Below are 27977 nucleotides of genomic sequence, written 5' to 3'. Positions count from 1 at the left end.
TTTTGCAGTCGTGCATGTCTTTATATACAATTCATAATTGTGAATTATAAAGCAGGATAGACAATTGCAATATTTGATTATATCTTAATCATATACTCAGAAGTATTTAGTTGCGTGTTATAAAAACTGCGCAAAATAGAATTACAAATAGTTGTCAAAATTTTCGCACGTATATCGCCTCCACTTTGGTACATATATGTTCTTATATGGCGTGAAATATAACTTTTTCGTTCAGATATGATTTCGTATACCTTAGTTGCAATCGAGATATACAAACCAAATGGTTTACTGGGTCTTGGGTTCGCTGCACAGAACGCTAAGCAGCTTCGAAATAAACTGTCAAAAACTAAGAAAAAACAAATTTAGCCGCACTTCTATATGTTCTATTTTTATACTTTTATTTATACCTAATTTCTATATTCGTTGCATTTGCCTGCTGTTGGGTTTGAACCCGGGTGTTCCGCGTTGTAAACCTATCCCGATCCACTGCGTCACCTTTGTCGTATACAAGCGATGGGTATTTTGCCAATGAGTTGTTCTTAAGTAAAAGTTCGTTTTAGAACATGCAGCAGCTTTATGCAGCGCGAGTTAATTATAGAACATAAAGTTTGGAACCAGGCAATCAACTATAGTAGTGAGATACCGACAACATATGCTACACAACACAACACAATAATGAAGAGCATTGCATTCTAATTTATATTTGTAATTAGAAATGTGCGAGCATTAAATTTATTCAAGTGAAATAAAACTAATTAATCTCAAATAGTTTTAGCACAGAGAACAGATTAACAGGCTCAAAGGAAGTAATCGATTTTTTGTGTGTAAAATCTGTCGGTGGCGCCCTCCAGAAATAGTTTGCCAAACGCATCAAAAAATATCTATGTACCTTTATCACTATCACCACAGAGAACAGACTACCAGGTAATCGAGAAAAAGTGTGTAAAAGGTTTTTATGTAATCTACGAATAATCCTTCAAAAGAGCACCCCTCGAGCAGTAAGTGGCAAACTAAATCTTGATGTCGCTGCCATCGCTGCTATGTAACTCCAGCACAAAGAAATTTTGATAAAGGTACGTGGATATTTTTTTATGCGTTTGGCAAACTATTTCTGGAGGGCGCCACCAACAGATTTTACACACAAAAAATCGATTACTTCCTTCGAGTCTGTTAATCTGTTCTCTGTGCTATCCAGCTTTCCACAAGCGATAATGTCGGATATTGAGCACAAGTGGGCACAATCTTTTGACATTCATTGGAGGAGCGTCGAGTTCGCCCTGACGGAGTTACTATGGATACATTCATGATTGTTTGTTGTTCGAATGTAAAAAGGTAAACATTGTTCAATTTTGTAGATCAGCTCAAGAGGAACATAATTGAACGGACAACGTGTTTTATGGATTATGGCTTTGCATTTTTCGCAAATTTCAGGGAGAATGTCCAAATACGCAACGGAAAGTTTCTTATCAAGTCGAGACGCTGTTAGAGAGCAAACTTGACAACGGCTCGACCAACATAAAGTTAATGTTTGCGTTAATGTGTAATGTTTCGAATGTTTAATTCGCACGATTGTGAAAAAGTATTCTGAGCCAGTGCCTTCAGCAAATTATGGCCGCAAACCACTATAAAAGTTTGAATCCATTTAGTTATGCTCCACTTCAGCTGATCTGCAAAATTGAACAATGTTTACATTTTTACACTCGAACAATAAACAATCATGAATGTATCCATAGTAACTCCGTCAGGGCGAACTCGACGCTCCTCCAATGAATGTCAAAAGATTGTGCCCACTTGTGCTTAATATCCGCCATTATCGCTCATGGAAAGCTGGATTACTTTGTGCTGGAGTTACATAGCAGTTAGCATAGTTTGCCACTTACTGCTCGAGGTGTGCTCTATTGAAGGATTACTCGTAGATTACATAAAAACCTTGTACACACATTTTGTCGATTACCTGGTAGTCTGTTCTCTGTGGTTTTAGGTTCTGCTGGTTTGATCACCAAAAATATAAACAAAAAAGCAGCACGCAGAACTTGTTAGCAGCTAAAGTTACTTCAGAACTTCATGTAGCATCCTAATAGCTTTGAAGTATCTATGAAGTACTTACAGCACTTCTTAAAGCATTTAGTTCCACGTATACTTGATATACACTACTAATCAGCAAGAAAGTTCCAGGGAACTTAATCTGAACTAATTATGAACTTTCGAGTTCGCGTGTCAAGTAATATTCGAACTTTTGGTTGCTTGGGTGTTTAACTCCTGTTAGACAGTATAATCAATATATATAGAATGCCAGTGTCGCTGGTGTTTCATGGATATTTTGGTGGCAAACATGTTGCTGGTTCGTGTCTTGGATACGGGAACTACATTGTCAAATTGCCCAATAGAAAATTTTCCTGCCGACGAAATACCCCAAAACGACCAAATAGGGTGATTTACCCTACGTGATTTACGGAAAAGTAGAAGGATTTTTTATTGGGTTGCCTTTTTAGTTTGACAATCAGATTCCCGTTTCGAATCGCTCACTCATACATATGCGCATACAGTGTAAATACGTAATTTTCAAATGTGTGATGTTTACCACGAGCACCGCAGCGACACTGGCATTCTATATATATTGATTCAACTTGTTAGACACTATTATTCGAACTCTTGGTTACTAGAGCTTTCCAGTTATGTGTGTATTGGTGCTTGAAAATGAGGCAAACAACAACAGTAAACAAAGAAGATGCATTCCTTTGTCACCAATGTACAGAATGAATTTCGTGCTCCGCTGGCTTAAATACCAGCAAATAGGGTTGCCAAGTGGCCGGTTTTTGGCCGGCCCGACCGGTTTTTCACCTGCAAAGCCGGTGGCCGGTCAATCCTGCAAAAAGGCCGGATTTCTGACATATGAAGCCTGATTGGTACTTTTTGCCGGATTTGTTAAATTTTCTGATAAATTTATTAGCAATTCTGAGTAGTGGATCATTGAAGATAGCCAGTTTTGCAGTGACAATACTTTGCTTTTGACGGTAATTAACCAGAAGCAACTAGTTGTCACTCTGAAACTATAGCTATGCTATCTTCTATAATCCATTTAATGTTCGTTGTGGTTTCGATTCCGGCGACTACCCAAATAATATGTCAATAACGCACATTACATATTCCAGGCAAATCCTCTAACAATATGCTGCAACACCCCCCCCCCCCGCATTTTTTGAAGGCAGGACCGAGCGGCCGGTTTTTATAATTTTGAGACTTGGCAACCCTACCAGCAAATTTTCAAAATATGTGCTTGAATTTGGAACAGGATGGAAAATTTGACCAAAATCTGTGCTCTGCAGTGTGCCAAACGGAGAAACACAACTAGTAATCGCTATTTTTCGGTTTGTTCCTCCAGCATCAGCTGTTCCCCAAAATGAGGTAAACATCATGTATATACAAGGGGTTTCCAGTAAGGCGTATAAGTGCGTAGTAATCAGAGATTACTTTTGTAATCATTTTCGAATTAATTAGGTAATCAATGGTAATCAGTAGAATAATCAATGATAATCTTAAGTAATCATTGGTAATCATGATTAATTTATAGTAATCACAAGAGTTTGATTACTTGTTCACAGTAAAATCGGAACTGGGACCACTGTAAAGGCTTGACGTGAGTGTGCGTTCCGAGCTCTAGGCCAGACGACGGTTGACGGTTTGACAGCTGAGTATTTTGATATAACTAAAGCTAAAACGTGGAATTGTGCTGGCGAAAGTTGTAAGTGGGCTTAAAATATTAACTATAATATGTAATTTAACTAGTTTAAATTTCTTGAGATATCGATAAAGGAAGGAAGAAGTTGGAAATTTATAGTTTGAAAGTATAGACGAGAAAGAGTTACAGTAAAGTAGATTTGAGCGAAAGAGGAAGAAAAGTTTACTGAAACACTGAATGTAAGTTGAATAGAAAATTTATATAAATTGTTAAAGAGTTAATTAAAATTAAAATTACAGTTTGAAGCTGCATAATACTTGCTGCTAACGAAACCGTGTTTGCTCTGATCCGAACATTACTGGTAATCAGAGGCAATCAGTAAAGTAATCAAAAGTAACTTTTTTCAAATGTGCGTAGTAATCATTGCTGTTGGAAACCCCTTGTGTATATACACGCGTATATCGTGCACAGAGAACAGATTAACAGGCTCGAAGGAAATAATCGATTTTTTGTGTGTAAAATCTGTCGGTAGCGCCCTCCAGAAATAGTTTGCCAAACGCATCAAAAAATATCCATGTACCTTTATCAATATTTCTTTGTGCTGAAGTTAGATAGCAGCGATGGCAGCGACATCAAGATATAGTTTGCCACTTACTGCTCGAGGGGTCCTCTATTGAAGGATTACACGCAGATTACATAAAAACCTTTTACACACTTTTTGGCGATTACCTGGTAGTCTGTTCTCTGTGTATCGTGTTCGCTAGTGTGGGTGCTTAAGCTGTCAGAAAACTCTCTTCACTGAAACTAAAATGCACGTTCTATTAAAGTGTTTCGGCATATGGATTTTGAAATAGCACTGCACCATGATGCCAAGAACGTTTCTCATCAGATTCTGAAATAATTCACTTTCACTTCAAGTGATCCTGCACATAATTCACAAATCAACGAGAAGCATTTTCGTTACATATTTTTTTAACATCACTTTGAAGTGAAATTCATTTGAATTCACCCCACTGGTTTTGTACAGTGATTTACAAGTGTGAAACACTTTCGATCCATTTGTTTTGTTTTTTAATGTCAAGTGACGTTTATATTGACGATAGTGAAATGGCGTTGGCGACAGCGAACAATCGTTTCAGTTCCCGGTTCACGCCAATCCTCCGGGACAACGCGAATTTTGCTGAATTGACCGAATTGACCCGTCGGTTGTTAGAAAAACAGTATAGTGTACCGTGCAGTGCAGAAGCAGTTAAAATCTATTGATTCGTATTAAGATAATTCGTTCGAGAATATGAGCAGTCTTTGCGGAAACCGCGTGATATTTCGCTGACCATGCTCGGTCGAGTTAAATTTTGCTGTTTGAATAGGTTTGAATGTGAAGCACCGGCTTGTTTAGGAATGTAAAACTAAAACAGACACTTCTAATCGCGCTATTTTAATTTAAATACTTATTAAATAATATTACTTCGGTCGCTAACATTATCTGGTTTATAACGTAAGTTGTAGAAACCGAGTGTAACATGTTAACAGTAATTACACATCACCAAATATCGCTTTCAGAAAGCAGCATAAAAATCATCCGTCTACCAAGCATGGAAAGCATACTGCCTTCCTGGCGCAGTAACATTTCGTACCTCGAGTATCACTTTTTCAGTTCTACGTCGATAGCTTTCGATAGTCAGTGGACCAGCCATTAACTGCGTCAAACAATACGAAACCAGACGCCGCCAGTCTGTTCAAATTGAAATTGCCTCGTTGGATTGAGCGTAGACCCCACAGTGGTTCATAGCCTCTTACCTAGCAACTCCTACCCCAACCTCCTCGTGGTACCAGCCGGGATACGAGCAACCTCGGGTGGAGATCGGGTAACCAACCCCGGTGGAAACCAAGGTCGTATGCTGACAGGGGGGGAGGGCTCCTTCGAGCTACGTTGGCCCTCCGGCGATACTGTGGGGTTGGTTGCGGGCTTTGCAAGCCTGAACCACTAAAAAAAACCAAAGCAATGGACTCCGTAAGTAATAATAATAACTCTAATCGGAACAATCGGCAAAGACCCAGGCGACGAAAACGGACTAACGATTGGAAATTAGGAACATGGAACTGTCGGTCTCTAAATTTCCTCGGAAGTACCCACGTGCTTTCTAAAGAAGTGAAGAGCCGCAAGTTCGACATCGTAGCGCTGCAGGAGGTATGCTGGAAAGGAACGATGGTACGTACGTATAGAGATGGTCATACCATCTACCAGAGCTGCGGCAATACACACGAGCTGGGCACAGCTTTTATAGTGATGGGCGAGATGCAGAAGCGAGTGATCGGGTGGTGGCCGATCAACCCCCGAATGTGCAGATTAAGAATCAAGGGCCGATTCTTCAATATAAGCATAATTAACGTGCACAGCCCTCACCTCGGAAGTACCGATGATGACAAAGACGAATTCTACGCGCAGTTGGAGCGTGAATACGACCGCTGCCCAAGACATGATGTCAAAATTATCATCGGGGACTGTAATGCTCAGGTTGGTCAGGAGGAGGAATTCAAACCGGTGATTGGACGGTTCAGCGCTCACCCGCAAACGAACGAAAACGGCCTAAGACTTGTCGACTTCGCCGCCTCCAAGAACATGGCCATACGTAGTACCTTCTTCCAGCATAACCTCTACCATCGGTACACCTGGAGATCACCCAACCAAACAGAATCACAAATCGACCACGTTCTGATAGATGGTCGGCACTTTTCAGACATTATCGACGTCAGAACCTATCCGGGCGCTAACATTGATTCGGACCACTACCTAGTGATGGTAAGGATACGTCAAAAACTATCGGTTGTGAACAACATACGATACCGCCGCCCGCCACGGTATAATCTAGCGCGACTGAAGCAACCAGAGGTCGCCGAAAACTACGCGTTATCTCTCGAAACCACGCTGCCGGAAGAGGGAGAGCTGGATGAAGCCCCTCTTGAAGACTGTTGGAATGCCGTGAAAACAGCCATTAACAGCGTAGCGGAGAACGTCCTAGGCAGTGTGGCACCGAATCGACGTAACGAATGGTTTGACGAGGAATGCCAGCAGATATTGGATGAGAAGAACGCAGCGCGGGTACAAATGTTGCGTAGAGCCACCCGTCAGAATGTGGAGCGATACAAACAGAAGCGGAGGCAGCAAACCCGACTCTTCAAGGAAAAGAAGCGCCACCAAGAGGAGAAGGAGTGCGAAGAACTCGAACAGCTGTACCGCTTTCAAGACACACGGAAGTTCTATCAGAAACTCAACGGATCTCGCAAAGGCTTCGTGCCGCGGGCCGAAATGTGCAGAGATAAAGATGGAGGTATCTTGACTGATGACCGTGCGGTGATCGAAAGGTGGAAGCAGCACTACGATGAACACCTGAATGGCGTGCAGGCGGAAGACCATGATAGCGGAGGAAGTGACCACATTGGTGCAGCAAGCGACGAAGATGTGCCACCCCCATCGATAAGGGAAGTTAAAGAAGCCATCCAGCGGCTGAAGAACAACAAAGCAGCGGGAAAGGATGGCATTGGAGCGGAACTTATTAAAATGGGCCCGGACAAGTTGGCCGGCTGTCTGCATCAATTAATTGTCAAGATTTGGGATACGAACGACTACCGGAGGAGTGGAAAGACGGGGTTATCTGCCCTATCTACAAGAAAGGTGATAAGCTGGATTGTGAGAACTACCGAGCCATCACTATCCTGAATGCCGCCTACAAAGTGCTGTCCCAAGTCCTCTTTCATCGACTATCGCCAATAGCCAATAGATTTGTGGGAAGTTACCAGGCCGGCTTCATGGAGGGTCGGTCTACAACAGACCAAATCTTCACCCTGCGGCAGATCCTCCAGAAGTGCCGCGAATTCCGAGTCCCCACGCACCACCTGTTCATCGATTTCAAAGCCGCATATGATAGCGTAAACCGACAAGAGCTATGGAAAATTTTGGACGAAAACGGCTTTCCGGGTAAGCTTACTAGACTTATCATGGCTACGATGGATGGGATCCAGTGCTGTGTGAGAATCTCGGGTGGATTGTCGGACCCATTCGAATCTCGCAGGGGACTTCGACAAGGAGATGGTCTTTCCTGCCTGCTATTCAACATTGCGCTTGAAGGTGTTATAAGGCGAGCGGCGATTGAAATGCGGGGCACGATTTTCAACAAATCCAGTCAATTTATCTGCTTTGCTGACGACGTGGATGCTGTCGGCAGAACATTTGAGGCGGTGGAAGATCAGTACACCAGACTGAAACGCGAAGCAGAGAAGATTGGATTGCAGATAAATACGTCTAAAACGAAGTATATGCTGGCGGGCGGGACCGAGCGCGACAGGGCTCGCTTGGACAGCACCGTGGTAATCGACGGGGATGAGTTCGAGGTAGTCGACGAGTTCGTATACCTTGGCTCGCTGGCAACAGAGGACAGCAATACCAGCCGTGAGATTAAAAGACGTATTATCAGCGGAAGTCGGGCCTACTACGGACTCCACAAACACTTGCGGTCGAACAATCTGAGCCCCCGTACAAAGTGCACACTGTACAAAACGCTAATTAGACCGGTTGTCCTCTACGGGCACGAAACGTGGACATTGCTAGAAGAGGACCTACGAGCACTCGGAGTTTTCGAACGGCGGGTGCTAAGAACCATCTTTGGCGGAGTGCAAGAGAACGGTGTATGGAGGCGAAGAATGAACCACGAGCTCGCGCGTCTCTACGGCGAACCAAGTATTCAGAAAGTGGTTAAAGCTGGACGGATACGTTGGGCAGGACATGTTGCTAGAATGCCGGACAACTATCCTGCAAAAATGGTTTTCGCATCAAATCCGGTAGGAACAAGACGAAGAGGGGCACAGCGAGCGAGGTGGCAAGACCAGGTGGAGCGAGATCTGGCGAGCACTGGGTGCCCGCGGAACTGGAGATCAGTTGCCATGGACCGAAACAGATGGAGAAATTATACTGCGCAGGCCTTGTCATAAGACGTTAGGCCAATTAAGTAAGTAAGTGGATTGAGCGTAGTTTGCTCAAGCACTTCAGCAGCGTTTAAATTGTGGTAAGCCTCCGCGATGACATGTCATGGAGTTTTCAGCTCTCACCTAAGGCTCGTCGTGGCAGGGAGCCGGCCAGCAAACGGAAACCGTTTTCTTCAATGGACAGATGGTTCAAAAATTAATCCGTGGTTTGCTGGCTCAGCACGTGTCGTGTCAACGAGGAGACTGATCAGTGCAGTGCCGAGCAGAAAAGGAATCCTGGCTTGTTCACATGTGAAGGATACAATAGGTGAAAGCATGTGGTATAATATCCATAATGAAAGAAACTCAATTTATGTTCTTTTTTTAGCTACTCCGGTTGCACCGCAAATCTCCCGTAAATATCAGCCCGTTTAGTTTAATACTCAAGCCATCAGCCCTCAGCAGTATACGGAACCATTCAATAAGCTTTCAAGTGAGGTTAACAATCCGTCAATAGCGGAGGATCAACGCTTGAATGTTGCTTTCGCTGAGGATTATCTAACTGCCACACACCCGAATCACGTCAATCGGTCGGGAAAAGCAATGCGATATCAAAGTTCTCCAGCAGCTGCTTATCATCGTCGTGTTCATCGGAACTTTAAGCAACTTGTTTGTCTCGACCAACGAGTCTGTCTTCAGGTCTGCTATCTGCGACGCTTCGCTAAGCAGGTTCAAATTATTTTGATACTTTTTTTGTTCGTTCAATGCTGAACCGGTGATGTCAATTTTTGGCAAACGCTTTTACCCTTTTTAGTAGAATACAATTCGGTAACCAGGTCGAGGTGGATCCCGAATATATCTCGGTTACCTTCGAGGATGTCAAGGGTTGCGACGAAGCAAAACAGGAGCTGAAGGAGGTAATTGAGTTTCTTAAGAATCCCGATAAATTCAGCAACTTTGGCGGAAAGCTACCGAAGGCCGTACTGCTGGTGAGACCACCCGGTACCGGCAAAACACTGCTAGCTAGGGCAGCGGCCGGTGAAGCGGGCGTTACATTTTTCCACGCTGCTGGGCCCGAATTCGATGAGGTACTGGTCGGTCAGGGGGCCACACGAGTGCGAGATTCATTCAGTAAGTCTTTTGTTGCATGTGAATGATTCGGAAATATTAGCACAGAGAACAGACTACCAGGTAATTGACAAAAAGTGTGTAAAAGGTTTTTATGTAATCTACGAGTAATCCTTCAATAGAGCACCCCTCGAGCAGTAAGTGGCAAACTAAATCTTGATGTCGCTGCCATCGCTGCTATGTAACTCCAGCACAAAGAAATGTTGATAAAGGTACATGGATATTTTTTGATGCGTTTGGCAAACTATTTCTGGAGGGCGCTACCGACAGATTTTACACACAAAAAATCGATTACTTCCTTCGAGCCTGTTAATCTGTTTTCTGTGATATTAGTTCTTTCGTTTAATTTAAAATACAGAAGCAGCGAAGGAACGCGCACTTTGCGTTATTTTCATTGATGAAATCGATTCTGTCGGCGAACTAACTCGGTGTTGCATCCGTACGCAAACCAGACCGTCAATCAATTGCTATCCGAAATCGGAATCGGAGGGAGTTTTTGTGCTGGGTGCAACCAGTCGGCGGGATGATCTGGATTAGGATTTGCTAAGACCGGGTCGGTTTGATGTTGAAGTGGTTGTGCCTACCCCGGACTATATTGGTCGAAAGGAAATTCTCACCTACTATCTGAGTAAAATTTTGAGCAAGGAAATTAACATAGTCCAACTGGCGAGAGGAACGACGGGCCGGGGCCGATATTGAAAATATGGTTGATCAAGTTGCACTACGGTAAGTACTAGCTTGTATTTATTAATTTTTTGACGAGTGGTTAATTTTTCAGAGCTGCCATCGATGGTTGTTTTTATGAAGCATTTGTAGAATGCAAGAGATAAGGTACTTATGGATCCGGAACGTAAATCTCGTTTACCAGACGAAAAAGCTTCACGGCATATCGTGAAGGCGGACATGTTATAGTGGCCTGTAGTAGAAGGTATCAATCATCTAATGAACACGCGTTTACAAGAGGTAGAACCTTTTCGAAAAATTTAATTTCAGGAATCACATCCTCTTCACGCCACGCGCCAGGGCATACTGTGTACATCCCGGAAAAAGAACGTTATCATGTCACCCAACCACAACTACTGGCTATGAGACAACCATGATGGGTGACAGAGCAACAGAGGAATTGATTTTCGGAGCAGACAAAATTACTTCAGGTACGTATTTTTGCATTATCACTACAATACCACATTCCTAATCATTTATTCTGATTTATGACATTACTAACAGGAGCAAGCAGTGATATGAAACAGGCGACATCCATTGCATCGCACATGGTACGTGAATGTGACATGTCCGATAAGGTAGGTTTGCGTACGATCGAATCGTCGAAGGGATTCGGTGCACCATCGGATATGCTCTCGCCATCGACGATAGAAAGCGTGGATGTTGAGATAGAGAAAATTCTTAACGATAGCTATGAACGGGTAAATCTGCTTAAGTACGAAACACTCGACGTCGAGGACATCAAGGCAATTCTCCGGTTTGAAAGAGCCGGTTGAACAAAAATAAAATGTGAAAATAAGGGTTAAATCTTATTGTGATTGTGTATAAACTAACATTCTGGCATACTTAGCGTACTAATGGCTGATAAATCAGCTAAAATTGTAGAGTTAGTGCATAATTTAATCCACGCTTCCTGCTTCCGATAAGCAGCAAAGCAAACAATCTATTAAAGGATTATAACGAAATCGTTTATAAATTGTTGAGTAAAATCATATACACTAATTTGCCGACTAGGCTGAAAACAAACTTGCAACGTTGTAAAAATTGTACTTTTAGCACAGAGAACCGATTAACAGGCTCGAAGGAAGTAATTGATTTTTTGTGTGTAAAATCTGTCGGTGGCGCCCTCCAGAAATAGTTTGCCAAACGCATCCCATCGACATCTCTATATCGAGCTGCAGTAAACGTCAGCGACAACATGTCTCAAAATTTGACAGGGCTCAAAATTTGACAGCGGGCCCAAATCAGACTGCTGGCAGTTGAGTGAAACGCAGTGCTGAATTGCTATCTCATTTTTGCACACACGAGATGTTGGCGGCGAGAACATGGTTGTCTGCCAGGGGCTTGGCCAAACGCATAAAAAATATCCATGTACCTTTATCAATATTTCTTTGTGCTAGAGTTACATAGCAGCGATGGCAGCGACATCAAGATTTAGTTTGCCACTTAGTGCTCGAGGGGTGCTCTATTGAGGGTTACTGGTAGATTACATAAAAACCTTTTACACACTTTTTGTCGATTACCTGGTAATCTGTTCTATGTGCTTTTAGCCTTTAGGTAATGAAGTCTATGTAATGAGTACGAGTAAGTAATGAACATTGAAGTTTGTATCTGTAGGTGGCTTCCACGACAAAATGTTTAGTTATAAGTAGCATACTTGCTAATTCAGACCAGTAAACATCTATAATTATTTATAAAACCAAATCTGTCGCTGCAGCAGCACTGTTATAGATTTATTTCTTCTTTCGATAATAAAGCAACCATTGCGTATATAACTTTTCAAAACCATGGCACCAACTTTTCAAAAGGGCCAATCTGTAAAACGTAAACAAACTGAGTGATGGTTATTTTCTGCTGGACTAGCATAGGAAAAGAAAACCCTTACTTGGTTTGTTTACATTTTGCAGATTGGCCTTTTTGAAAAGTTGCTGTCGAATTTTTAATGTGGACTAATTACATCATATGAATCCGATTAAATATCGTATGATTCTTATTTCAAACTCAAATGCAAAACATTCAACATCTAACAAAAATTCATTCAAGATTCATGATGTCAACACTTCATTTCTATGTGAAAGCACGTAAGAACATCGTATGATTCTTATTTAAACTCAAATGCAAAACATCTAACTTTCAACAAAAGTCATTCAAGATTGATGATGTCCAACACTTCATGTCTATGCGATGAGTACGTTGATCGAAAGTGTTTTGCTATTGAAAATGAAGTAGAGCACGATGAACAAAAACGAAGTGTTTTACACATAAATTCCATGTGGTTCGGCTAGTAGGGCGGATTCATGTGCAAAACACTTTATAGCAACGTGCGTTTTGGTTTCAGTGTTGGGATCACTGCTACACTGAAAAATAAAACAAACCAAATTTGAGTTCCTTTTACTCAATTCGGACTAACACTGAAACATGTCAAAATTAGGTAAAGTGCATTGTACCCAATAATAGGTAATCGAACCTGAACAATAAATTGCGCGTAAAAAGCAACCAAAAGTAAGTTATCGAACCTGAACCATAAATTGCGTAAAAAGCACCCAAAAGTAAGTAATCGTACCCGAACAATAAATTGCGTAAAAAGGACCCAAAAATAAGTAATAGCACCTGAACAATAAATTGCGTCAAAAGTACCCAAAACTAGGAAACCGCGCCTCAGCAATAAAGTACATCAAAAGTATACCCAAAGGTAAGTTTCCGGTTTGTAGTAAAATATATCCAAAAACTCAATTCAGAATACCCAAAATAAAGTACACCTTACCCAAACCAAATTTTGATTATTTTTACAAAAAGAAGACAAAAATACGGGATTTATCTGAAAACGAATTTGTTTATTTAAATTGCGATTTATTAGGGACAGACTGTCCGGTGGATAATACACGATCTAAGTGTCATTTCCCGTAATGTCCTCCTGATTGGTACGCGCTAAGTAACCATACACGTTTGTGTACAGTTCGTTTGCCAATCCATTCCAGCTGTGCCTTGGGAGATGCCGAACACGCGATACCTTGAGTGACTTTATACTGATCGATGCTAAATTCCTTTTAAAGTGTCTCAGTAATTTACAACCTATGTTCAGGTGAAATTCCTTGTAAACGTACTCCAGCGAGTTGGTAGTGTTCAACCTGTTACACCTGGTAAACAGAAAAAATTAGATTATATATCGATTAGATTATATATATGGCATATTTCATGATTTTTAACAATGGGGTAATTTGCCAATTGTTGTCCACCGTTAATTGTTCACCTCGGTTTTTCAATATTTGAAAATATCACTGTTTTATTTTGATTGAAGCAGAGGAGCGTTTGGTGCGAAAAATGTTAGACTGAATACTGGGAAAATTGAGATCTAAAAATATTGGGCTAAAAATATTGGATAGTTTGTGGTAGTGGGACTCCAACCCACAATTTCTCGGTTGGTCCCGAGTGCTTCACGCATTTAAACTATACCACACTCATATATGACATGGGTGTGGTATAGTTTAAATGCGTAAATTACTCGGGTACCAACCGAGAAATTGTTGGTTTGAGTCGCACTACCACAAACTACCCAATATTTTTAGCCGCAGTTCGAAATTTTCCCAGTGTTCAGTCTAACGTTTTTTGCGCCAAACGCGAAAAAATAACCATAACACGAAGATAAAAATTATTGTAACAGAGGCTACAAAATACAGTAGAAACAATAAAATTCATTGTCAGAAAAGATAACCAAACCACTAAAAGCACAATAGAGCTTGCTAATCTGCAGTTGTGTTGGTGGTTTGTTTTCCCCCAGTTTGAAAAACGTCATGGAAAAACCAACAGCAGCAGCAACAAATCGCGTGTACGTATACGCGGGATAGTGTGCGTACGGTAGCTGTCAGCAATCTCAATATTACGTCCTACCTTATTACCATTGATTACCAAATCAATTCGTAAATGATTACAAAAGTAATCTCTGATTACTACGCACTTATACGCCTTACTGGAAATCCCTTGCTACCAGGGGGCTGATATGACGTCACATTTTCATTGCTCACATGAAAAAGGCGGCAAACGCAAAGCGATTTCACGAAACGAATTTAACTAACCATTTTCACAGTTTCATGTATTTCGCATTAATTGCCTGCCTGGCATTGGCTATGTGATGCTAAAACCTTGGCTAAAATCAAACTAAAACTAACAAAATTTAACAATTTACACATCCGACTCGGTTGTCAGCTTGAGCCCATGTATGAAGCTGTCAGCTTGGGCCCGCTCTATGTTGGCTACGTTTTTTTTTGCACAGGCTGGTATTGGAAGTGTCATTCCCGTGCTTGCTACAAGTTCCCAAATTTATGCATGCACAAATATCTGTATTTATGGCAGCTCTGTTCGCGACTACGAAAGTAAAAGAGATTTTTGGGTCTGTTCGCACTTACACAAAAACCCATGCCGAAGAAGGTGTGTTTGCTTTTGTTCTCACGCAAGTTTTGACAAATCGGCATAGAATTTCATGTAAGTGCAAACAGGCTCAAAAATCTCTTTTAGTTTCGTAGTCGCGAATTTGGCGCTGAGTCTGAAACTCGGAAACTCGTGATCAAATTCAATGGAAAAACAGCTGGTTTATCTTGTCAGAGAATTAGTTGATTTTTCCTTGTGTGCTGGAAGTTTGATAATAGTATAAACCGGGATTCTAAATGTGAACCAAACTTTTCCTTTAAATTTTAGAACCACAAGTTAATTCTAGAAGTGGCGTTTGTGTAAATTATTACCATATTCGGTTTTATTACGTTTGCTTGTGTAGTGCTATACTAAAAAGTATCAAAATGGCTCAAACAGCAATTAATGGCGAAAACCACCCTTATGCAAGTAATCATGAACAGATGCACCAGCGTTGTTTGAATCCGTACCGCTCAAAGGTAACAGTAGTCCTCGGAGCACAATGGGGTGATGAAGGTAAAGGCAAAGTGGTTGATATGCTTGCTACTGCGGCGGATATCGTTTGCCGGTGTCAGGTGAGATAAGCAAAATGAAAATGGTATAGCTATACCTATACGTTAAATTGTATGACGTTCCGTGGTTATGCGTGCGTGCTCGAGAACATGTGTGTATTTTTACATGGTTAATGCAATTATTATCTTGAATTCATGCTAACTCTACCCAAGATTAAGAGTTTCAACCTAATAACGTAATCTAAACATAAATCTGAGATGATCGTGGCGACGGTGTTGCTGATGCCTAAACGGGAAACAAATATTTTTCGTTTTGCCATAACGCGTACATCGACAGATCGAAACGAGATTTCCTAAAGCCTACATTACATAAAACGTCGATGATACTATTCGCTATGACGGCGCCGCAGTGGAGACACCTACATTAGTTTCGAGTATGCGTGAAGCGGAATAGCGATTTGTTAAAGAGTGCAAAAGACAGAAATATGTCGGAAATAATTTTCACGCATTCAGCTGCGGGTAGTTCTGTAAGTGGAAATGAGGTCGTGCGATGCCGTCATTGCGAATTCGCTATGTAAGCACAAATCGATCTCTTGTACTCTCATGGAACTGCCATATGGAAAATTTGTGAAGATTTGGTGTAAAGTTTTGTCTATCCTTTTCACTCTTTAACCAACCTGTGCACAGACTTCACAAATAGAACAAACTTGGGAAGGTGGCAGCACCGTTTCGCGCACATAGCGAATAGGAGTATAGATCATTTTGCGATGACGTTATTGCGACATTTGCCCCTATTTAGACTACCCCGATTTACACGATTATCACAGTCGAATCTCGCACACGATTTCGCTCAAAGAATATGAAGTGAAAAAGAAGGGGAAGAAAGAAAAAGAAGTCAAACTCATTAGAAGATCAAACTAAAAGCCACTTTAGTGTCAGATTACCACTGCAAAATGCGGTACGTTGCATTAAATGATTATCACAGTAGTCTAAATAGTCATAAAAGGGGCAATATTTTGCCTTCAAATGACATTACTTGGTGGTTTGTTTACATGTTTTTTGTCACATCCAACAGTTTCGATTTAAAATTTCGTGAAGGATTACTGCATCAGTTGCTTTAAAATGCATGTAAGGTGCTTTCTCTTAATTAAAAACTATAATTTTTTATCATTATCTGCCGGACAAAGATAGAAAACTCAATTCAAACTTTAACACCACCATGTAAACAAACCACCAAGTGCTGTCAAAAAAGTGTGGTTAGGAGCTCCCGTGTAATGATCTATAGGTTGCTAGCTAGCTATTAGCAAATATACTATATTAACCACGGTCCTGTTAGGCAGCCATGTTTTTGGAGTCAACATCTAACCATTTGCGTAAATGAAACAACATGACACTGCTATACGTTCTGTTCGTTTCACTCTGCAAAGCCGGTATGCTGGCAGACGGGTAGTATTTTCCTGAGAGAGATTCGCGAAGAGGAAAAATTCTAACGTCAAATGCAGCCAGTACGATCTGTCAAATGCAGCCAGTCGTTATCGTTGGCCCAAAATGGAAAAGTATTGATAGTTCTCATAAGTTTTCTGCCGGTGTTTTTGTGAAAAACACATTCGGAATTGAATTAGTCTTGTTTGTCTCAATTGTAAACTAACATTTTTGCAAAAACTGAAATACCCGTGTGCCAATTAACACCAAAATATGTTATTATAAAACGCACACTTCACACGTCCGATAAGATGTTCACGCACAAGTTTGATTTATTGGCCCGAAATTGAAAGCAAACGTAATAGGAAGAAGAAGAAGAGCCAAAGCATAAGAAAAAGAAGACCGTCTTCGCGACTCTCTCTCAGGTATTTTCAAATCTTAGCCAGATTTTTGCAAATAATACCGGCAGTAGATGTTGGCTACTGTCAAACACATTGAGCTGGGATAGGGTTGCCAGTCCCTTGATATTAACAATATAGTTCACTTCGCAAAATCCAACCCATCGACATCTCTATAACGAGCTGCAGTGAACGTCAGCGACATGTCCTGGGCTCAAAATTTGACAGCGGGCCCAAATCAGACTGCTGGCAGTTGAGTGAAACGTCGTGCTGACATGCTATCTCATTTTCGCACGCACGATATGTAGGCAGCGAAAACATGGTTGCCTGCCGATGGGGTGGCAAAATCTCATATATTACCGAAAAGACGCAAAAGTAACACCCTCTAGCGGATAAAAAGGTGACTAAAAGCTTTTTGTAACAAACATTTTTAAGCGTGCAACCAATGCATAGGTAAAAGGTGCGGTAGATTGAATATGCTATCTCTAACCCTATGACGTCATTCTTATAAATTGTAACATTAGATATAAAAATTAATTGTGAATACTAGAAACTATCCAGCTTTCACGAACCATAATATCGGACGTGTACGTAATAGTTGAACAACATTTTTGACATTTCAGTAGCGTGCAGGAATAAACTAAAAACAATTAATTTATTATTGTCATAATTTTTCATTCATGCTCTGTTGTATTAACCCTTGACGTTTGTTATCAGGATTGAAAAAATCGGATTCATGAAAATGTAGGGAACAAATCAGACTACTTTTGCTGATTGAAGGTTTGCGACAAAACTTTGCCCACGTATCCATTTGCCTAAAGATATAATAAAATAGGAACATAACTGGAAATCGAACATTGGAGGGAGTTTCTTTTAAACTGGAACAACCAGAAACTGCACAGTATATGCGACCCATTTCACAAATTTAGCACTTGAACAATAATAAAACTAACCGGCTACGAAAATAAGGTGCTGCCACCAGTAAAAGTTTAGTCTTCAAAACAAGCAAGGCCAGGAAATCATTAAAGAGTGTGAGGAACAGAAAGATTTTTGACAATAATTCTTCATTTACACTCATATCTCAATAGAGTTAAAAAAACGGCGAATGCCGCAGGTAAACAAAACGTGTGAGTTATTATTTGCTTTACGAGCCTACTGTGTTACCTGACTCACCGCGAATATGCGTTGTGTTCGTGGGATCGTGTTGGTTCGAAAGGTTTCGAAAAATATCGCCCTTGTATCGTAAATATCGTTAATTTTGATCACTTAAGATAACGTACTTAAACGTTATATTTCAAGTGCCAGTAGTACGCAATAATTGTATTGTAAAACTGAATTGTTATTTATGCAACTTTTTACAAATTAAATGCAATAACAAAAGCACAACTTATAAAAAATCGTTTGTTATCGATATTAACTGCATATGCGTTATAATCGAATAAAACGTATGGTTACGTTTTATTTCAATGATACGCATATTCGCATTGAGTCAGGTAAAACAGTAGCAAAATCGAGGGATCGGACACTCAGCACATAGTGCCGCGGCACTGCAGAGATATCAAGCGGCACACCTCTAAAGTCTTATAAAAATAACATTTATAGGGCTTTACACACCTCCGGTTCAATTTTACATATGAAATGGGAGCACTACCAGTTGTCAAAATCATCTCGCACGGTTGCCAGATCTGTCAGATTATAACGAATTTATCAAATCTTGCAGTTCGGCACTTTCGGTACAGCATCGGCACAGTTCGGCTCGTTTCAAGTCGCCTAACATAAAAACGGCTGTGCCGAGTGACGACGCCTTAAGCAAAATCAACTCTCAAATGGTTTTTTACGCTTGCGGCATTCGCCCTTTTGTTGATTCTATCTTCATATGCGCAATTCCATGAGTGTAAAAGGGATGATGGAGAATTGAATTGAATTGAATTGAAGATAGAACCAGCAAACCAGAGAATGTGGCAAACGTGAACAAACCGAGCGAGAAAAATGTCTTCATTTGTCTTCTTCCGGCTTTTCAGATTTGTTTACCCATTTGAATTGCATGGTGAAGACATGTCTTCAAGTGAAGACATTTCAAAATAAAAGTCTTCTTTGTAACAAAAATGTATTCAAAATGAAGACATGTCTTCACTTCTGGCATTTCTGCTGGCAGCGAAAAACTTTTTCTGCCAGATTATCTGCAGTATTTCTGGCCGCCGTCACCACCAGAGATGCCATATTTTCTAAAAAAATGTCTGCAACTGCTCGAAAACCGGAAAAATCGAGCAGTTTTCCGGCTACTCGAATTTTCTGGTTTGAAAATAATCTGCGAAAATCTGCACACTTTTTTAGGAAGTCTGTGAAAGTTTAAAGAGCTTCGAACAAAAATCTGCAACAAAACAATAAAAGTCATAAAAACTGCAAATATCTGCAAATTTATAATGATCTGCAAGACCGTTCCAAAAATCTGCAATTTGCAGACAAATCTGCAAATCTGGTATCCCTGGTCACCACGGGAATGATGCTTTCAGTACCAACCTGTACAAAAAAAACGTAGCCAACATAGAGCGGGCCCAAGCTGACAGCTCCAAAGATGGGCTCAAGCTGACAGCCGAGTCGGATGTGTAAATTGTTAAATTTTGTTAGTTTTAGTTTGATTTTAGCCAAGGTTTTAGCGTCGCATAGCCAAAACCAGGCAGGTAGGGTAACCAACCTATTTTGGACCCCATCAGCAGCTGTACATAATTTGGACACTTGCATTTGATTTTGCTGTAAGTGTCCAAATTATGTACAGCTGCTGAGGGGGTCCAAAATACGTTGGTTACCCTAATTGATGCGAAATACATGAAACTGTGAAAATGATTAGTTAAATTCGTTTTGCGAAATCGCTTTGCGTTTGCCGCCTTTTTCATGTGAGATGTGAGCAACGAAAATGTGACGTCATATCAGCCCCCTGGCCGTCACTCGTGAAAACTAGAAATACGAGAAATACTCGCAGTAAGAGATACGCGGAAACTAAAGTCAACGATTTGGCGTCAGTGTACAAAAACCTGCCAGCACTTGCTGCGGAGCAAAATGCTGTAGCAGTGTGACTTGATTGTTTTCAACATGATCCGCTTCTGTTTTGTTTACATCAATTTTGCACAATAGAGCGATATATCCACCCCTCTGGCAGACAACGATGTTTTCGCCGCCAACATCTCGTGTGTGTGAAAATGAGATAGCATGTCAGCACTGCGTTTCACTCAGCTGCCAGCAGTCTGATTTGGGCCCGCTGTCAAATTTTGAGCCCCGGACATGCTGTCGCTGACGTTTACTGCAGTTCGATATAGAGATGTCGATGGGGTGGATATATCTTTCAACTTAATCAGTGTAAAATGCATTGCAAAGCTTTATACACTCTGTGTCTGAGTTTAATATTCAAGGTGCGTGACAATAGCTTAAGTAGATTTCATAACTATTTCAATCGTTTCGGTTTCTTCGGCGCACTTATTGCTTGGAATATAACGATTTAATGTAAAATAGCACTTTTATGAGCGATATCGCACTTTGGATGGTACAATTTACCTTGCAATCAGCAATAGTATCCGGCGCAATTTTTACCACAAGAAAAAATGACAGGTGGTTGCTTGCGTTGGAGCTGTCAAAATTTCTTAAATAAATAGCAAATAGCAATAGGTAAACAGCAGGATTTTTTCTTGAGCTGTTTTCTTTTTAGCAGCGTACCCCGCTTAACAATTGAATTATACCTGCTTTATCATGTTCCATATTATTCTCTTACCTTTTGCCCGAAGCCGAAACTGCAAAACTGAGGAACCACTTTCCTCCTACCTCAAAGTGTCACATTTGACATAAAGAGAATAGAGCGAGAAATGAAACTGGTTCTGTTCGATTTCTGCCAGGCATCCGACTTTTTCGTCAGAGACTATAGCTTACAGAGGTGACAAGGCACTCAAAATCCGCAAAATTTTGAATCAAAACGGATAGTACCATCACAGACAAACAGATATAACTCTTGGAAGAAAAATCAACAAAAATTATCGTATTTTACATTTTGCTTGAACAGTAGCACCATCTATGATCGACATTCCCAAATATCAAATAGCAACAGGAGTATCCCTTAAATTAGCAAGTATTTTTATGGAGTATTCCCCTTCTTTCGTTAAAAAGTCCCAATTTTGCCAAAACGGAGACATTACCAACTAAGCCGGAATTTGAAATGACGGTTTTATTGGTACGAAGAATGGAAAACTAGAGTTATGTCTGTTTGTGGTACCATCATAAATAAAGGATGCAATGCAATGCAATCTCGGTTAATTCATGAACTCTTTGACAGCACCTCGATTAAAATTGAGTGCTAATCGACCTGAGCCAGCAGCCAGGTTATTTTATGAATTCGCTAATAGCGTAGGGGTAGGGTTGCCATTCCCTTGGCTATTCGGGATGATGGCATGGAAAAAGATTTTGTAGGCTGCTCGCACTTACAGAAAATCTCATGCCCAACTGTCAACGTGTGTCTGATGACAAAAGAAAAAAATACTTCCTTTTTTTCTCACGCAAAACCCTGAACAATATCAGGAACGCCGTCATAGCGAACAGAGCTGCCACAAATACAGATATTTGTGCATCCATAAATTTGGGACCCATCAATTATTTCAGTTGCTGTGATTTCTGGCTCTACTAATGCTCCTGAATTTTAAAGTACTCCATAAACTTTTTATGCTGTTTAAAAGATTAGAACGAGAAAATTAAATACTCCGGAGAAAACGCTAGGGTTCCAAATTTATGCATGCACACATATCTGTATTTAGAGGGCGCTATCCACAATCGGCGCTATCACCCTATTGACATCTATATATCGAGCTGCAGTAAGTGACAGCGACTGAATGTCCTTGGCTCAAAATTTGGCAGCGGGCCCAAAACACTGTCGAGGCAGTTGAGTGAAACGTAGCGACAAAGTGCTATCTCATTTCTGCTCAAGCTATCATGTTGGCACCCATAACATGGTTTCTGATTGGCTGATTTCATGCGTGCAACTGTAGAAACCATCCCATCGGCAGGCAACCATGTTTTCGCTGCCAACATCTCGTGTGTGCGAAAATGATATAGCATGTCAGCACTGCGTTTCACTCAACTGCCAGCAGTCTGATTTGAGCCCGCTGTCAAATTTTGAGCCCACGACATGTTGTCGCTGACGTTTACTGCAGCTCGTTATAGAGATGTCGATGGGGTGGTAGAAACAAAAAATTCACAAGGGAAGCGCAAAAGTGTTGCTGCTTGCTGGAAACTAAAGTAAATTCACAGAACAGCAGTGGAAGTAGAAATCCAAAGACGTACATGCTACTTTCTACAGATACTAGCGAACCTGACGGTAGCGAGTCACTTTTTTCCACGAAGACACGAACGCATACGAATGTACATGATAGCATGTGAAAGCAGCTTCTCGCTTCTATGCGAAAACCGTCCCAAAGAAAAATAAAAACAAAAAAGACACTGTTACCAGTTTTGATCGCCGAATCGTTCGGACTTCCACTTCTATTCTGTGGTAAATTGCTATATACCAGGTATGTAACCATCGAGGGTTGCATTAGTGTGTGTGTTCTACTGTTCGAGGGTTGCATTAGTATGTATTTCTAGAAGAAGAAATAGTTCTGAAATATGGTGAAACTTGTATGAAAATTAAAACTAAATTGATTGTAATTAATGAATGCAGATATATTATTCCAGAGAAATATTTGAACATTTACAATGAAATGTAAGGAATATATTTTAACGTCATTTCCAATTAAACCCTTCTTTAATTTTGCGTAAAAAGTATGAGAACATGGGTGAAAATTTTCACTTTGGAAAATAACGAACTAACTATTCATATTTTGCGCTATTTCGATATGCAATTGAAAAATGAATTAATGTTTCTAATACTTGACGATCAATACGCTTCTAAGCCTGGTATATTGCTAGGACAATCTAATGTGGTTCTTTTAAGACTAGTTGCATAAAAATCGATTGAAAATCAGATGAGATAGAGCCAAAAGTGAAAGTACCTTCATTTTTGATGTCGGGGACGAAAAGGTAAAGTTAAAACACGTTCCATCCAACATTTTGCTTGCATGATGCTCTTGAATATCTGCTTGTTGGAGACGACTCTATTCTGTCGGAGTGCCCCCACCTGTATGTGCGCTCCGTACGACGCTGGGCTCTCCAGTGACAGTTCCCTGTCACTATTATAGGATGATGCTGGTAGGCGCTTATATGTGTGTGTGTGATAATAGTTCATAGTAAAATGACTTCCGTTTTTAACCAGTAGAGCGTTACACGCGACATGTTTTAGCGAGTAAGATATTGCCCCTTTTATGACTATTTAGACTACTGTGATAATCATTTAATGCAACGTACCGCATTTTGCACTGTTAATCCACAGAGAACAGACATCCAAGCGAAAGGTCCCCTCTTGGATAAAACGTATGTCAAATTAGTTGGGAAACTATAGTGATGGTGTCGCTAAAGGCGCATAAAATTCTACACTAAACTCACAATAGCTAGCCTCTGGCGCTAGCATAACGCATATAGTCCATATATACTAGCGCCAGAAGAGCCAAAGATTGTCAGTGTGAAAATCAAAAGAATCAGTTAGTTGGGAAACTATAGTGGTGGTGTCGCTAGCATATTAGGTGATTTTAATTTGAAATTTTATCCAAGAATTCGCGAAACTTTTGTTCCTGAATGGATGTCTGTTCCCTGTGGTTAATCTGACACTAGAGTGGCTTTTAGATTGATCTATTAATGAGTTTGACTTTTTTTTCCTTCTTCCCCTTTTTTTCACTTCATTTTCTTTGAGCGAAATCGTGTGCGAGATTCGACTGTGATAATCGTGCAAATCGGGGTAGTCTAAATAGGGGCAAATGTCGCAATAATACACGTTTTATATGTTAAATACCGTGTCTTTCGCTCCTTTTGAGGGATAGTTTATTTCTATACCCGAAAACCTCGTCAAACACAAAACTGCTTTTGATGTCTTCTTTTAGAAAATAGTTTTATTCGAATAGATGCTTGTGCTACTGCTTGCAAATCTTTAAATTGAAGTCATTTTTAGAAATTACTTTTTTGATATTGATGAGAAAATTCTAGCTTGAAATGACTTCAGTCCGATTAGTCAAATCGATCATATCCGAGACGTGTTTCATATACTGTGCCAAGATGGTACCTTTTTATCATAAATTTAAAAGTCTACCAGAAATCAGACGAAAAATATCGCGGGCGGATAAAAATGTTGCTCATGTTGCTTGTTGAACAATCATGTTCGAGCATTTTAAAGAATTTCTTTTTTGTTTTACTACTCGTAGGAAAGTGATATAAGGACATTTCTCTGAAACATCTTGATACCGTTTGGACGAAAAATTTTCCACTTGCAATTTGGAATGATGCACTTCGATATATCCGTGAAAATACATATTAGAAATAATCTTCTAAGCATAAATATAAACATAAAAGCTGTGAGAGAAAAACTGGCAAATCTTGTGTATCCAACGATTTTTTTTTAATTTAACTAATTTTCCATACAAAATGCTCGAAATCTCAGAACTAGTGTAGATCTGTAGATGTGTTAATGCAAAGTGTATGTGACAGCTCGCATTGTCACACACCTATTCAATTTACTTTGGCTGGAAACCACAGCAAACACTGAAACCACAGAGAACAGACTACCAGGTAATTGACAAAAAATGTGTAAAAGGTCTTTATGCAATCTACGAGTAATCCTTCAATAGAGCACCCCTCGAGCAGTAAGTGGCAAACTAAATCTTGATGTCGCTCCCATCGCTGCTATGTAACTCCAGCACAAAGAAATATTGACAAATTTATATTATTTTTTTTTTGATGCGTTTGGCAAACTATTTCTGGAGGGCGCCACCGACAGATTTTACACACAAAAAATCGATTACTTCCTTCGAGCCTGTTAATCTGTTCTCTGTGCTGAAACCATCAAATTTTTCACGTTACTAGGTTTTTAAGCAAGGGACTGGCAACCCTATCCCTACTGTATCGCTAGCTAGGACAGGACATGACATGTGACTTCTTGTTCTTCTTCATTATTTTTTTGGCGATTCCCTTTCAAAATTTACTACGGCAACGAAAAGTGTTTCCAAGAATGCAGCTGCAGTTTATGATAGAAGCCACTTGTCCTAGTTGATCACTAATTACACAAAAACAGATTCAATTTGGCCGAATTACACTTCCACTTGAGTTTAGTTTGTTTTATGCTAATACGCCACGATAAAAAAATCTGTTAAATTCCTAGTACCGCCATCCGGGGTGAGATTGTGCCACGGGGGTGAGATTGTGCCAAAAACCAAAAATGTTTATCTGTGAAAATTTATTATATCTATAGAAACTTGTGACCCAAATTCAAAATGATGATGAACATAACATATTTATTCATAACTTAGAATGGAACACAGATAATATTAGCAAACTATTTAGCCTAAACAGGGTTTCAAAGTTCGCGATCAAAAATACTCGGAAATAACGCTTGTAAAAAATGTCCCGCATAAACCAACCCAAACAAGAAATCGCATCAACTTGCTATTTTGAAGGCATGTGAACTAATCATTTACAATGTATTGAAAGGTTATTATGTGTTGGATAAGTTTTGATTACGAAAATAATATTTTTCGAAACTTTGTACTTTTCGAGCTTCACGGGGGTGAGATTGTGCCAAACCATAATGATCGATCCAATTTGTGGATTTCACATACACAACACAAATACGTCAGTATACACCAGTACACTCACATTCTTTACTATTGAGCACAATATTTTGACTGATTAGATTGCATCATCCATTTTGGAGTAAACAGCATCATAGGTCTGCTAAATAATATAAATTAATTTTTACTTTTTCTCTAGAAATTTCAGATACTTTGAATAAACACTCTAAAATAAGACGAATATATTATACCGTGTATAAACTGCCAGTTTTAAGGAGGGGGAGGCGGGTGGGATAGGCCACATGTTCTGCGGCCGCGGGTTTTCGAACGAAGTAATGGTTACTTTTGTCAAATGATGAAATAGGTATGCCCCCTTAGGATACACCCCTTCATATATCTCGTCCTAGTTAACTCTAGAATCGCTACTGGCTATATAAAGGCTGTTCATTGACTACGAACTCATTTTTAGTTATTTCAGACCTCCCCGGGTTATTTTCGTTCATACTTTTTGCATGATGCGTTGTTTTTGGCCGACCCCTGTCCCCAATAGTCCACTTAGATCATGGACGGCCCCATATGCACTACTTTACACTGATATTTATGTGTATTGTTTATAAACATGCTAATGTTCACTGTTTAGGTTTTTTGCCTAACTTTATGTTTTTGGCACAATGTCACCCCCTAGAAGAAGTGAGATTTTGCCAAAGTTCATACACTTCTAGTAAAACTAGGTTTCATTGTAACTAAACCATCTCTACGGTAGTTGTTAATTGAACAATTTAGTATATATTGACAGGTTTAAAATCAACTTAGTTCCTAAATTGTGTGTATACTGAGCTAAAGAACAAAAACATATGCTTTTTTGGCACAATCTCGCCCCGGATGACATTACGTTAAAAATTTGATGGTTTCAGTGTCTGCTGTGGTTTCCAGCAACGCTTTTGCGCTTCCCTTGTGAATTTTTGTTTCCACAGTTGCACGCATGAAATCAGCCAATCAGGAAGCAGGCTCTTTTTTGGCAACAAATTGGCTCTTGCGATACAACATGTCACGTCTCACGTCATGTCCTAGTTAGCGACCCTTAGAGAGTCGCCATCTGAAACAAATAATCTAGCAACAATGCAGCTGCGTCTGCGACTTTTATAAAATCTGGATATGTAATTCCTTTTCATGATAATTTTACCACAGTTAATGGTCGTACCGTAAATAGTTATGCAGCTGTTGTCTGTTATTGCTAATTCTTTTGAGAACGAGCGATTTAAATTAAAGATTTCGAGTTTCACGATGCTTTATATAATAACAACATACTTGAGGAACCTTTCTCTGAAGCTTTTATTTTGAATAATACATAAAAAGCTGCAAAAAAATTCAGAAAAATCTGCTCAAAAAATGTTCTTGATTTGAGATGGCGTCTCTCTATCTTTAACAGGCTCTCAAGTCGTTACACTTTTTAAGGCTCTCTAATCGGCGTTTTGACAAGTCTCCTGTTCGATTGGACTTACTTTTGACAACATATTCTGTTTGATTAGAATTTTCGGTTTAAGATGGCGAGTGTCTAATAGCGAATTCATAAATTAACCTGGGTTCGTGCCAGAGATGCCAGAAGTGAAGACATGTCTTCATTTTGAAGACATTTTTATTACAAAAAAGTGAAATGTCTTCACTTGAAGACATGTCTTCACCATGCAGTTTAAATGGGCCATGCAGTTTAAAGCCGAAGGAATACACATGAAGACATTTTTCCTTGATTCGTGAAGACTTTTCAATCAAAAAAAAAAATTCAAAAAAAAAATCACCTGGCATTTCTGGTTCGTGCTAACTCGAACCCGAAATTTATGAACGATACGGGCAGTTTGACAGATCGACCCGTAAACCGTAATGCTAGACAGTTTTAACTACAGACGGTAGATAATCTACAGACGCGCAAAGAGAAAAATTACCAATTCGGCAACACTTTTTTTTGTTTATATTATTTAAACAGTTTTGGCAATTGACCAAACTCGTGACTTTAGTCATGACCTTGAAATGCGGTCAGGCATATATTAATATTTATTTTGAAACGATG

At 40.0% G+C, this 27977-nt stretch overlaps 1 protein-coding gene and 1 pseudogene across 1 annotated transcript in view; both read left to right on the top strand.

Annotated features, from left to right (window-relative positions):
- Positions 1–4786: 4786 nt before the first annotated feature.
- Positions 4787–11428, top strand: LOC128745780 (ATP-dependent zinc metalloprotease YME1L-like; annotated as a pseudogene).
- Positions 11429–15003: 3575 nt separating this feature from the next.
- The window catches only part of LOC128733072 (adenylosuccinate synthetase), a 68128-nt gene continuing 55154 nt past the window's right edge, over positions 15004–27977 (top strand). The window contains exon 1 of the mRNA XM_053826668.1: positions 15004–15468. Within this exon, the coding sequence (XP_053682643.1) occupies positions 15280–15468 (189 nt within the window). The 5' untranslated portion in view covers positions 15004–15279. The remainder of the gene's footprint in view (positions 15469–27977) is intronic.

This window comes from Sabethes cyaneus, chromosome 1, assembly GCF_943734655.1.
Source record: "Sabethes cyaneus chromosome 1, idSabCyanKW18_F2, whole genome shotgun sequence".
NCBI classification, from domain to species: Eukaryota; Metazoa; Arthropoda; class Insecta; order Diptera; family Culicidae; genus Sabethes; species Sabethes cyaneus.
This window is presented reverse-complemented; position numbering and strand designations above follow the sequence as displayed.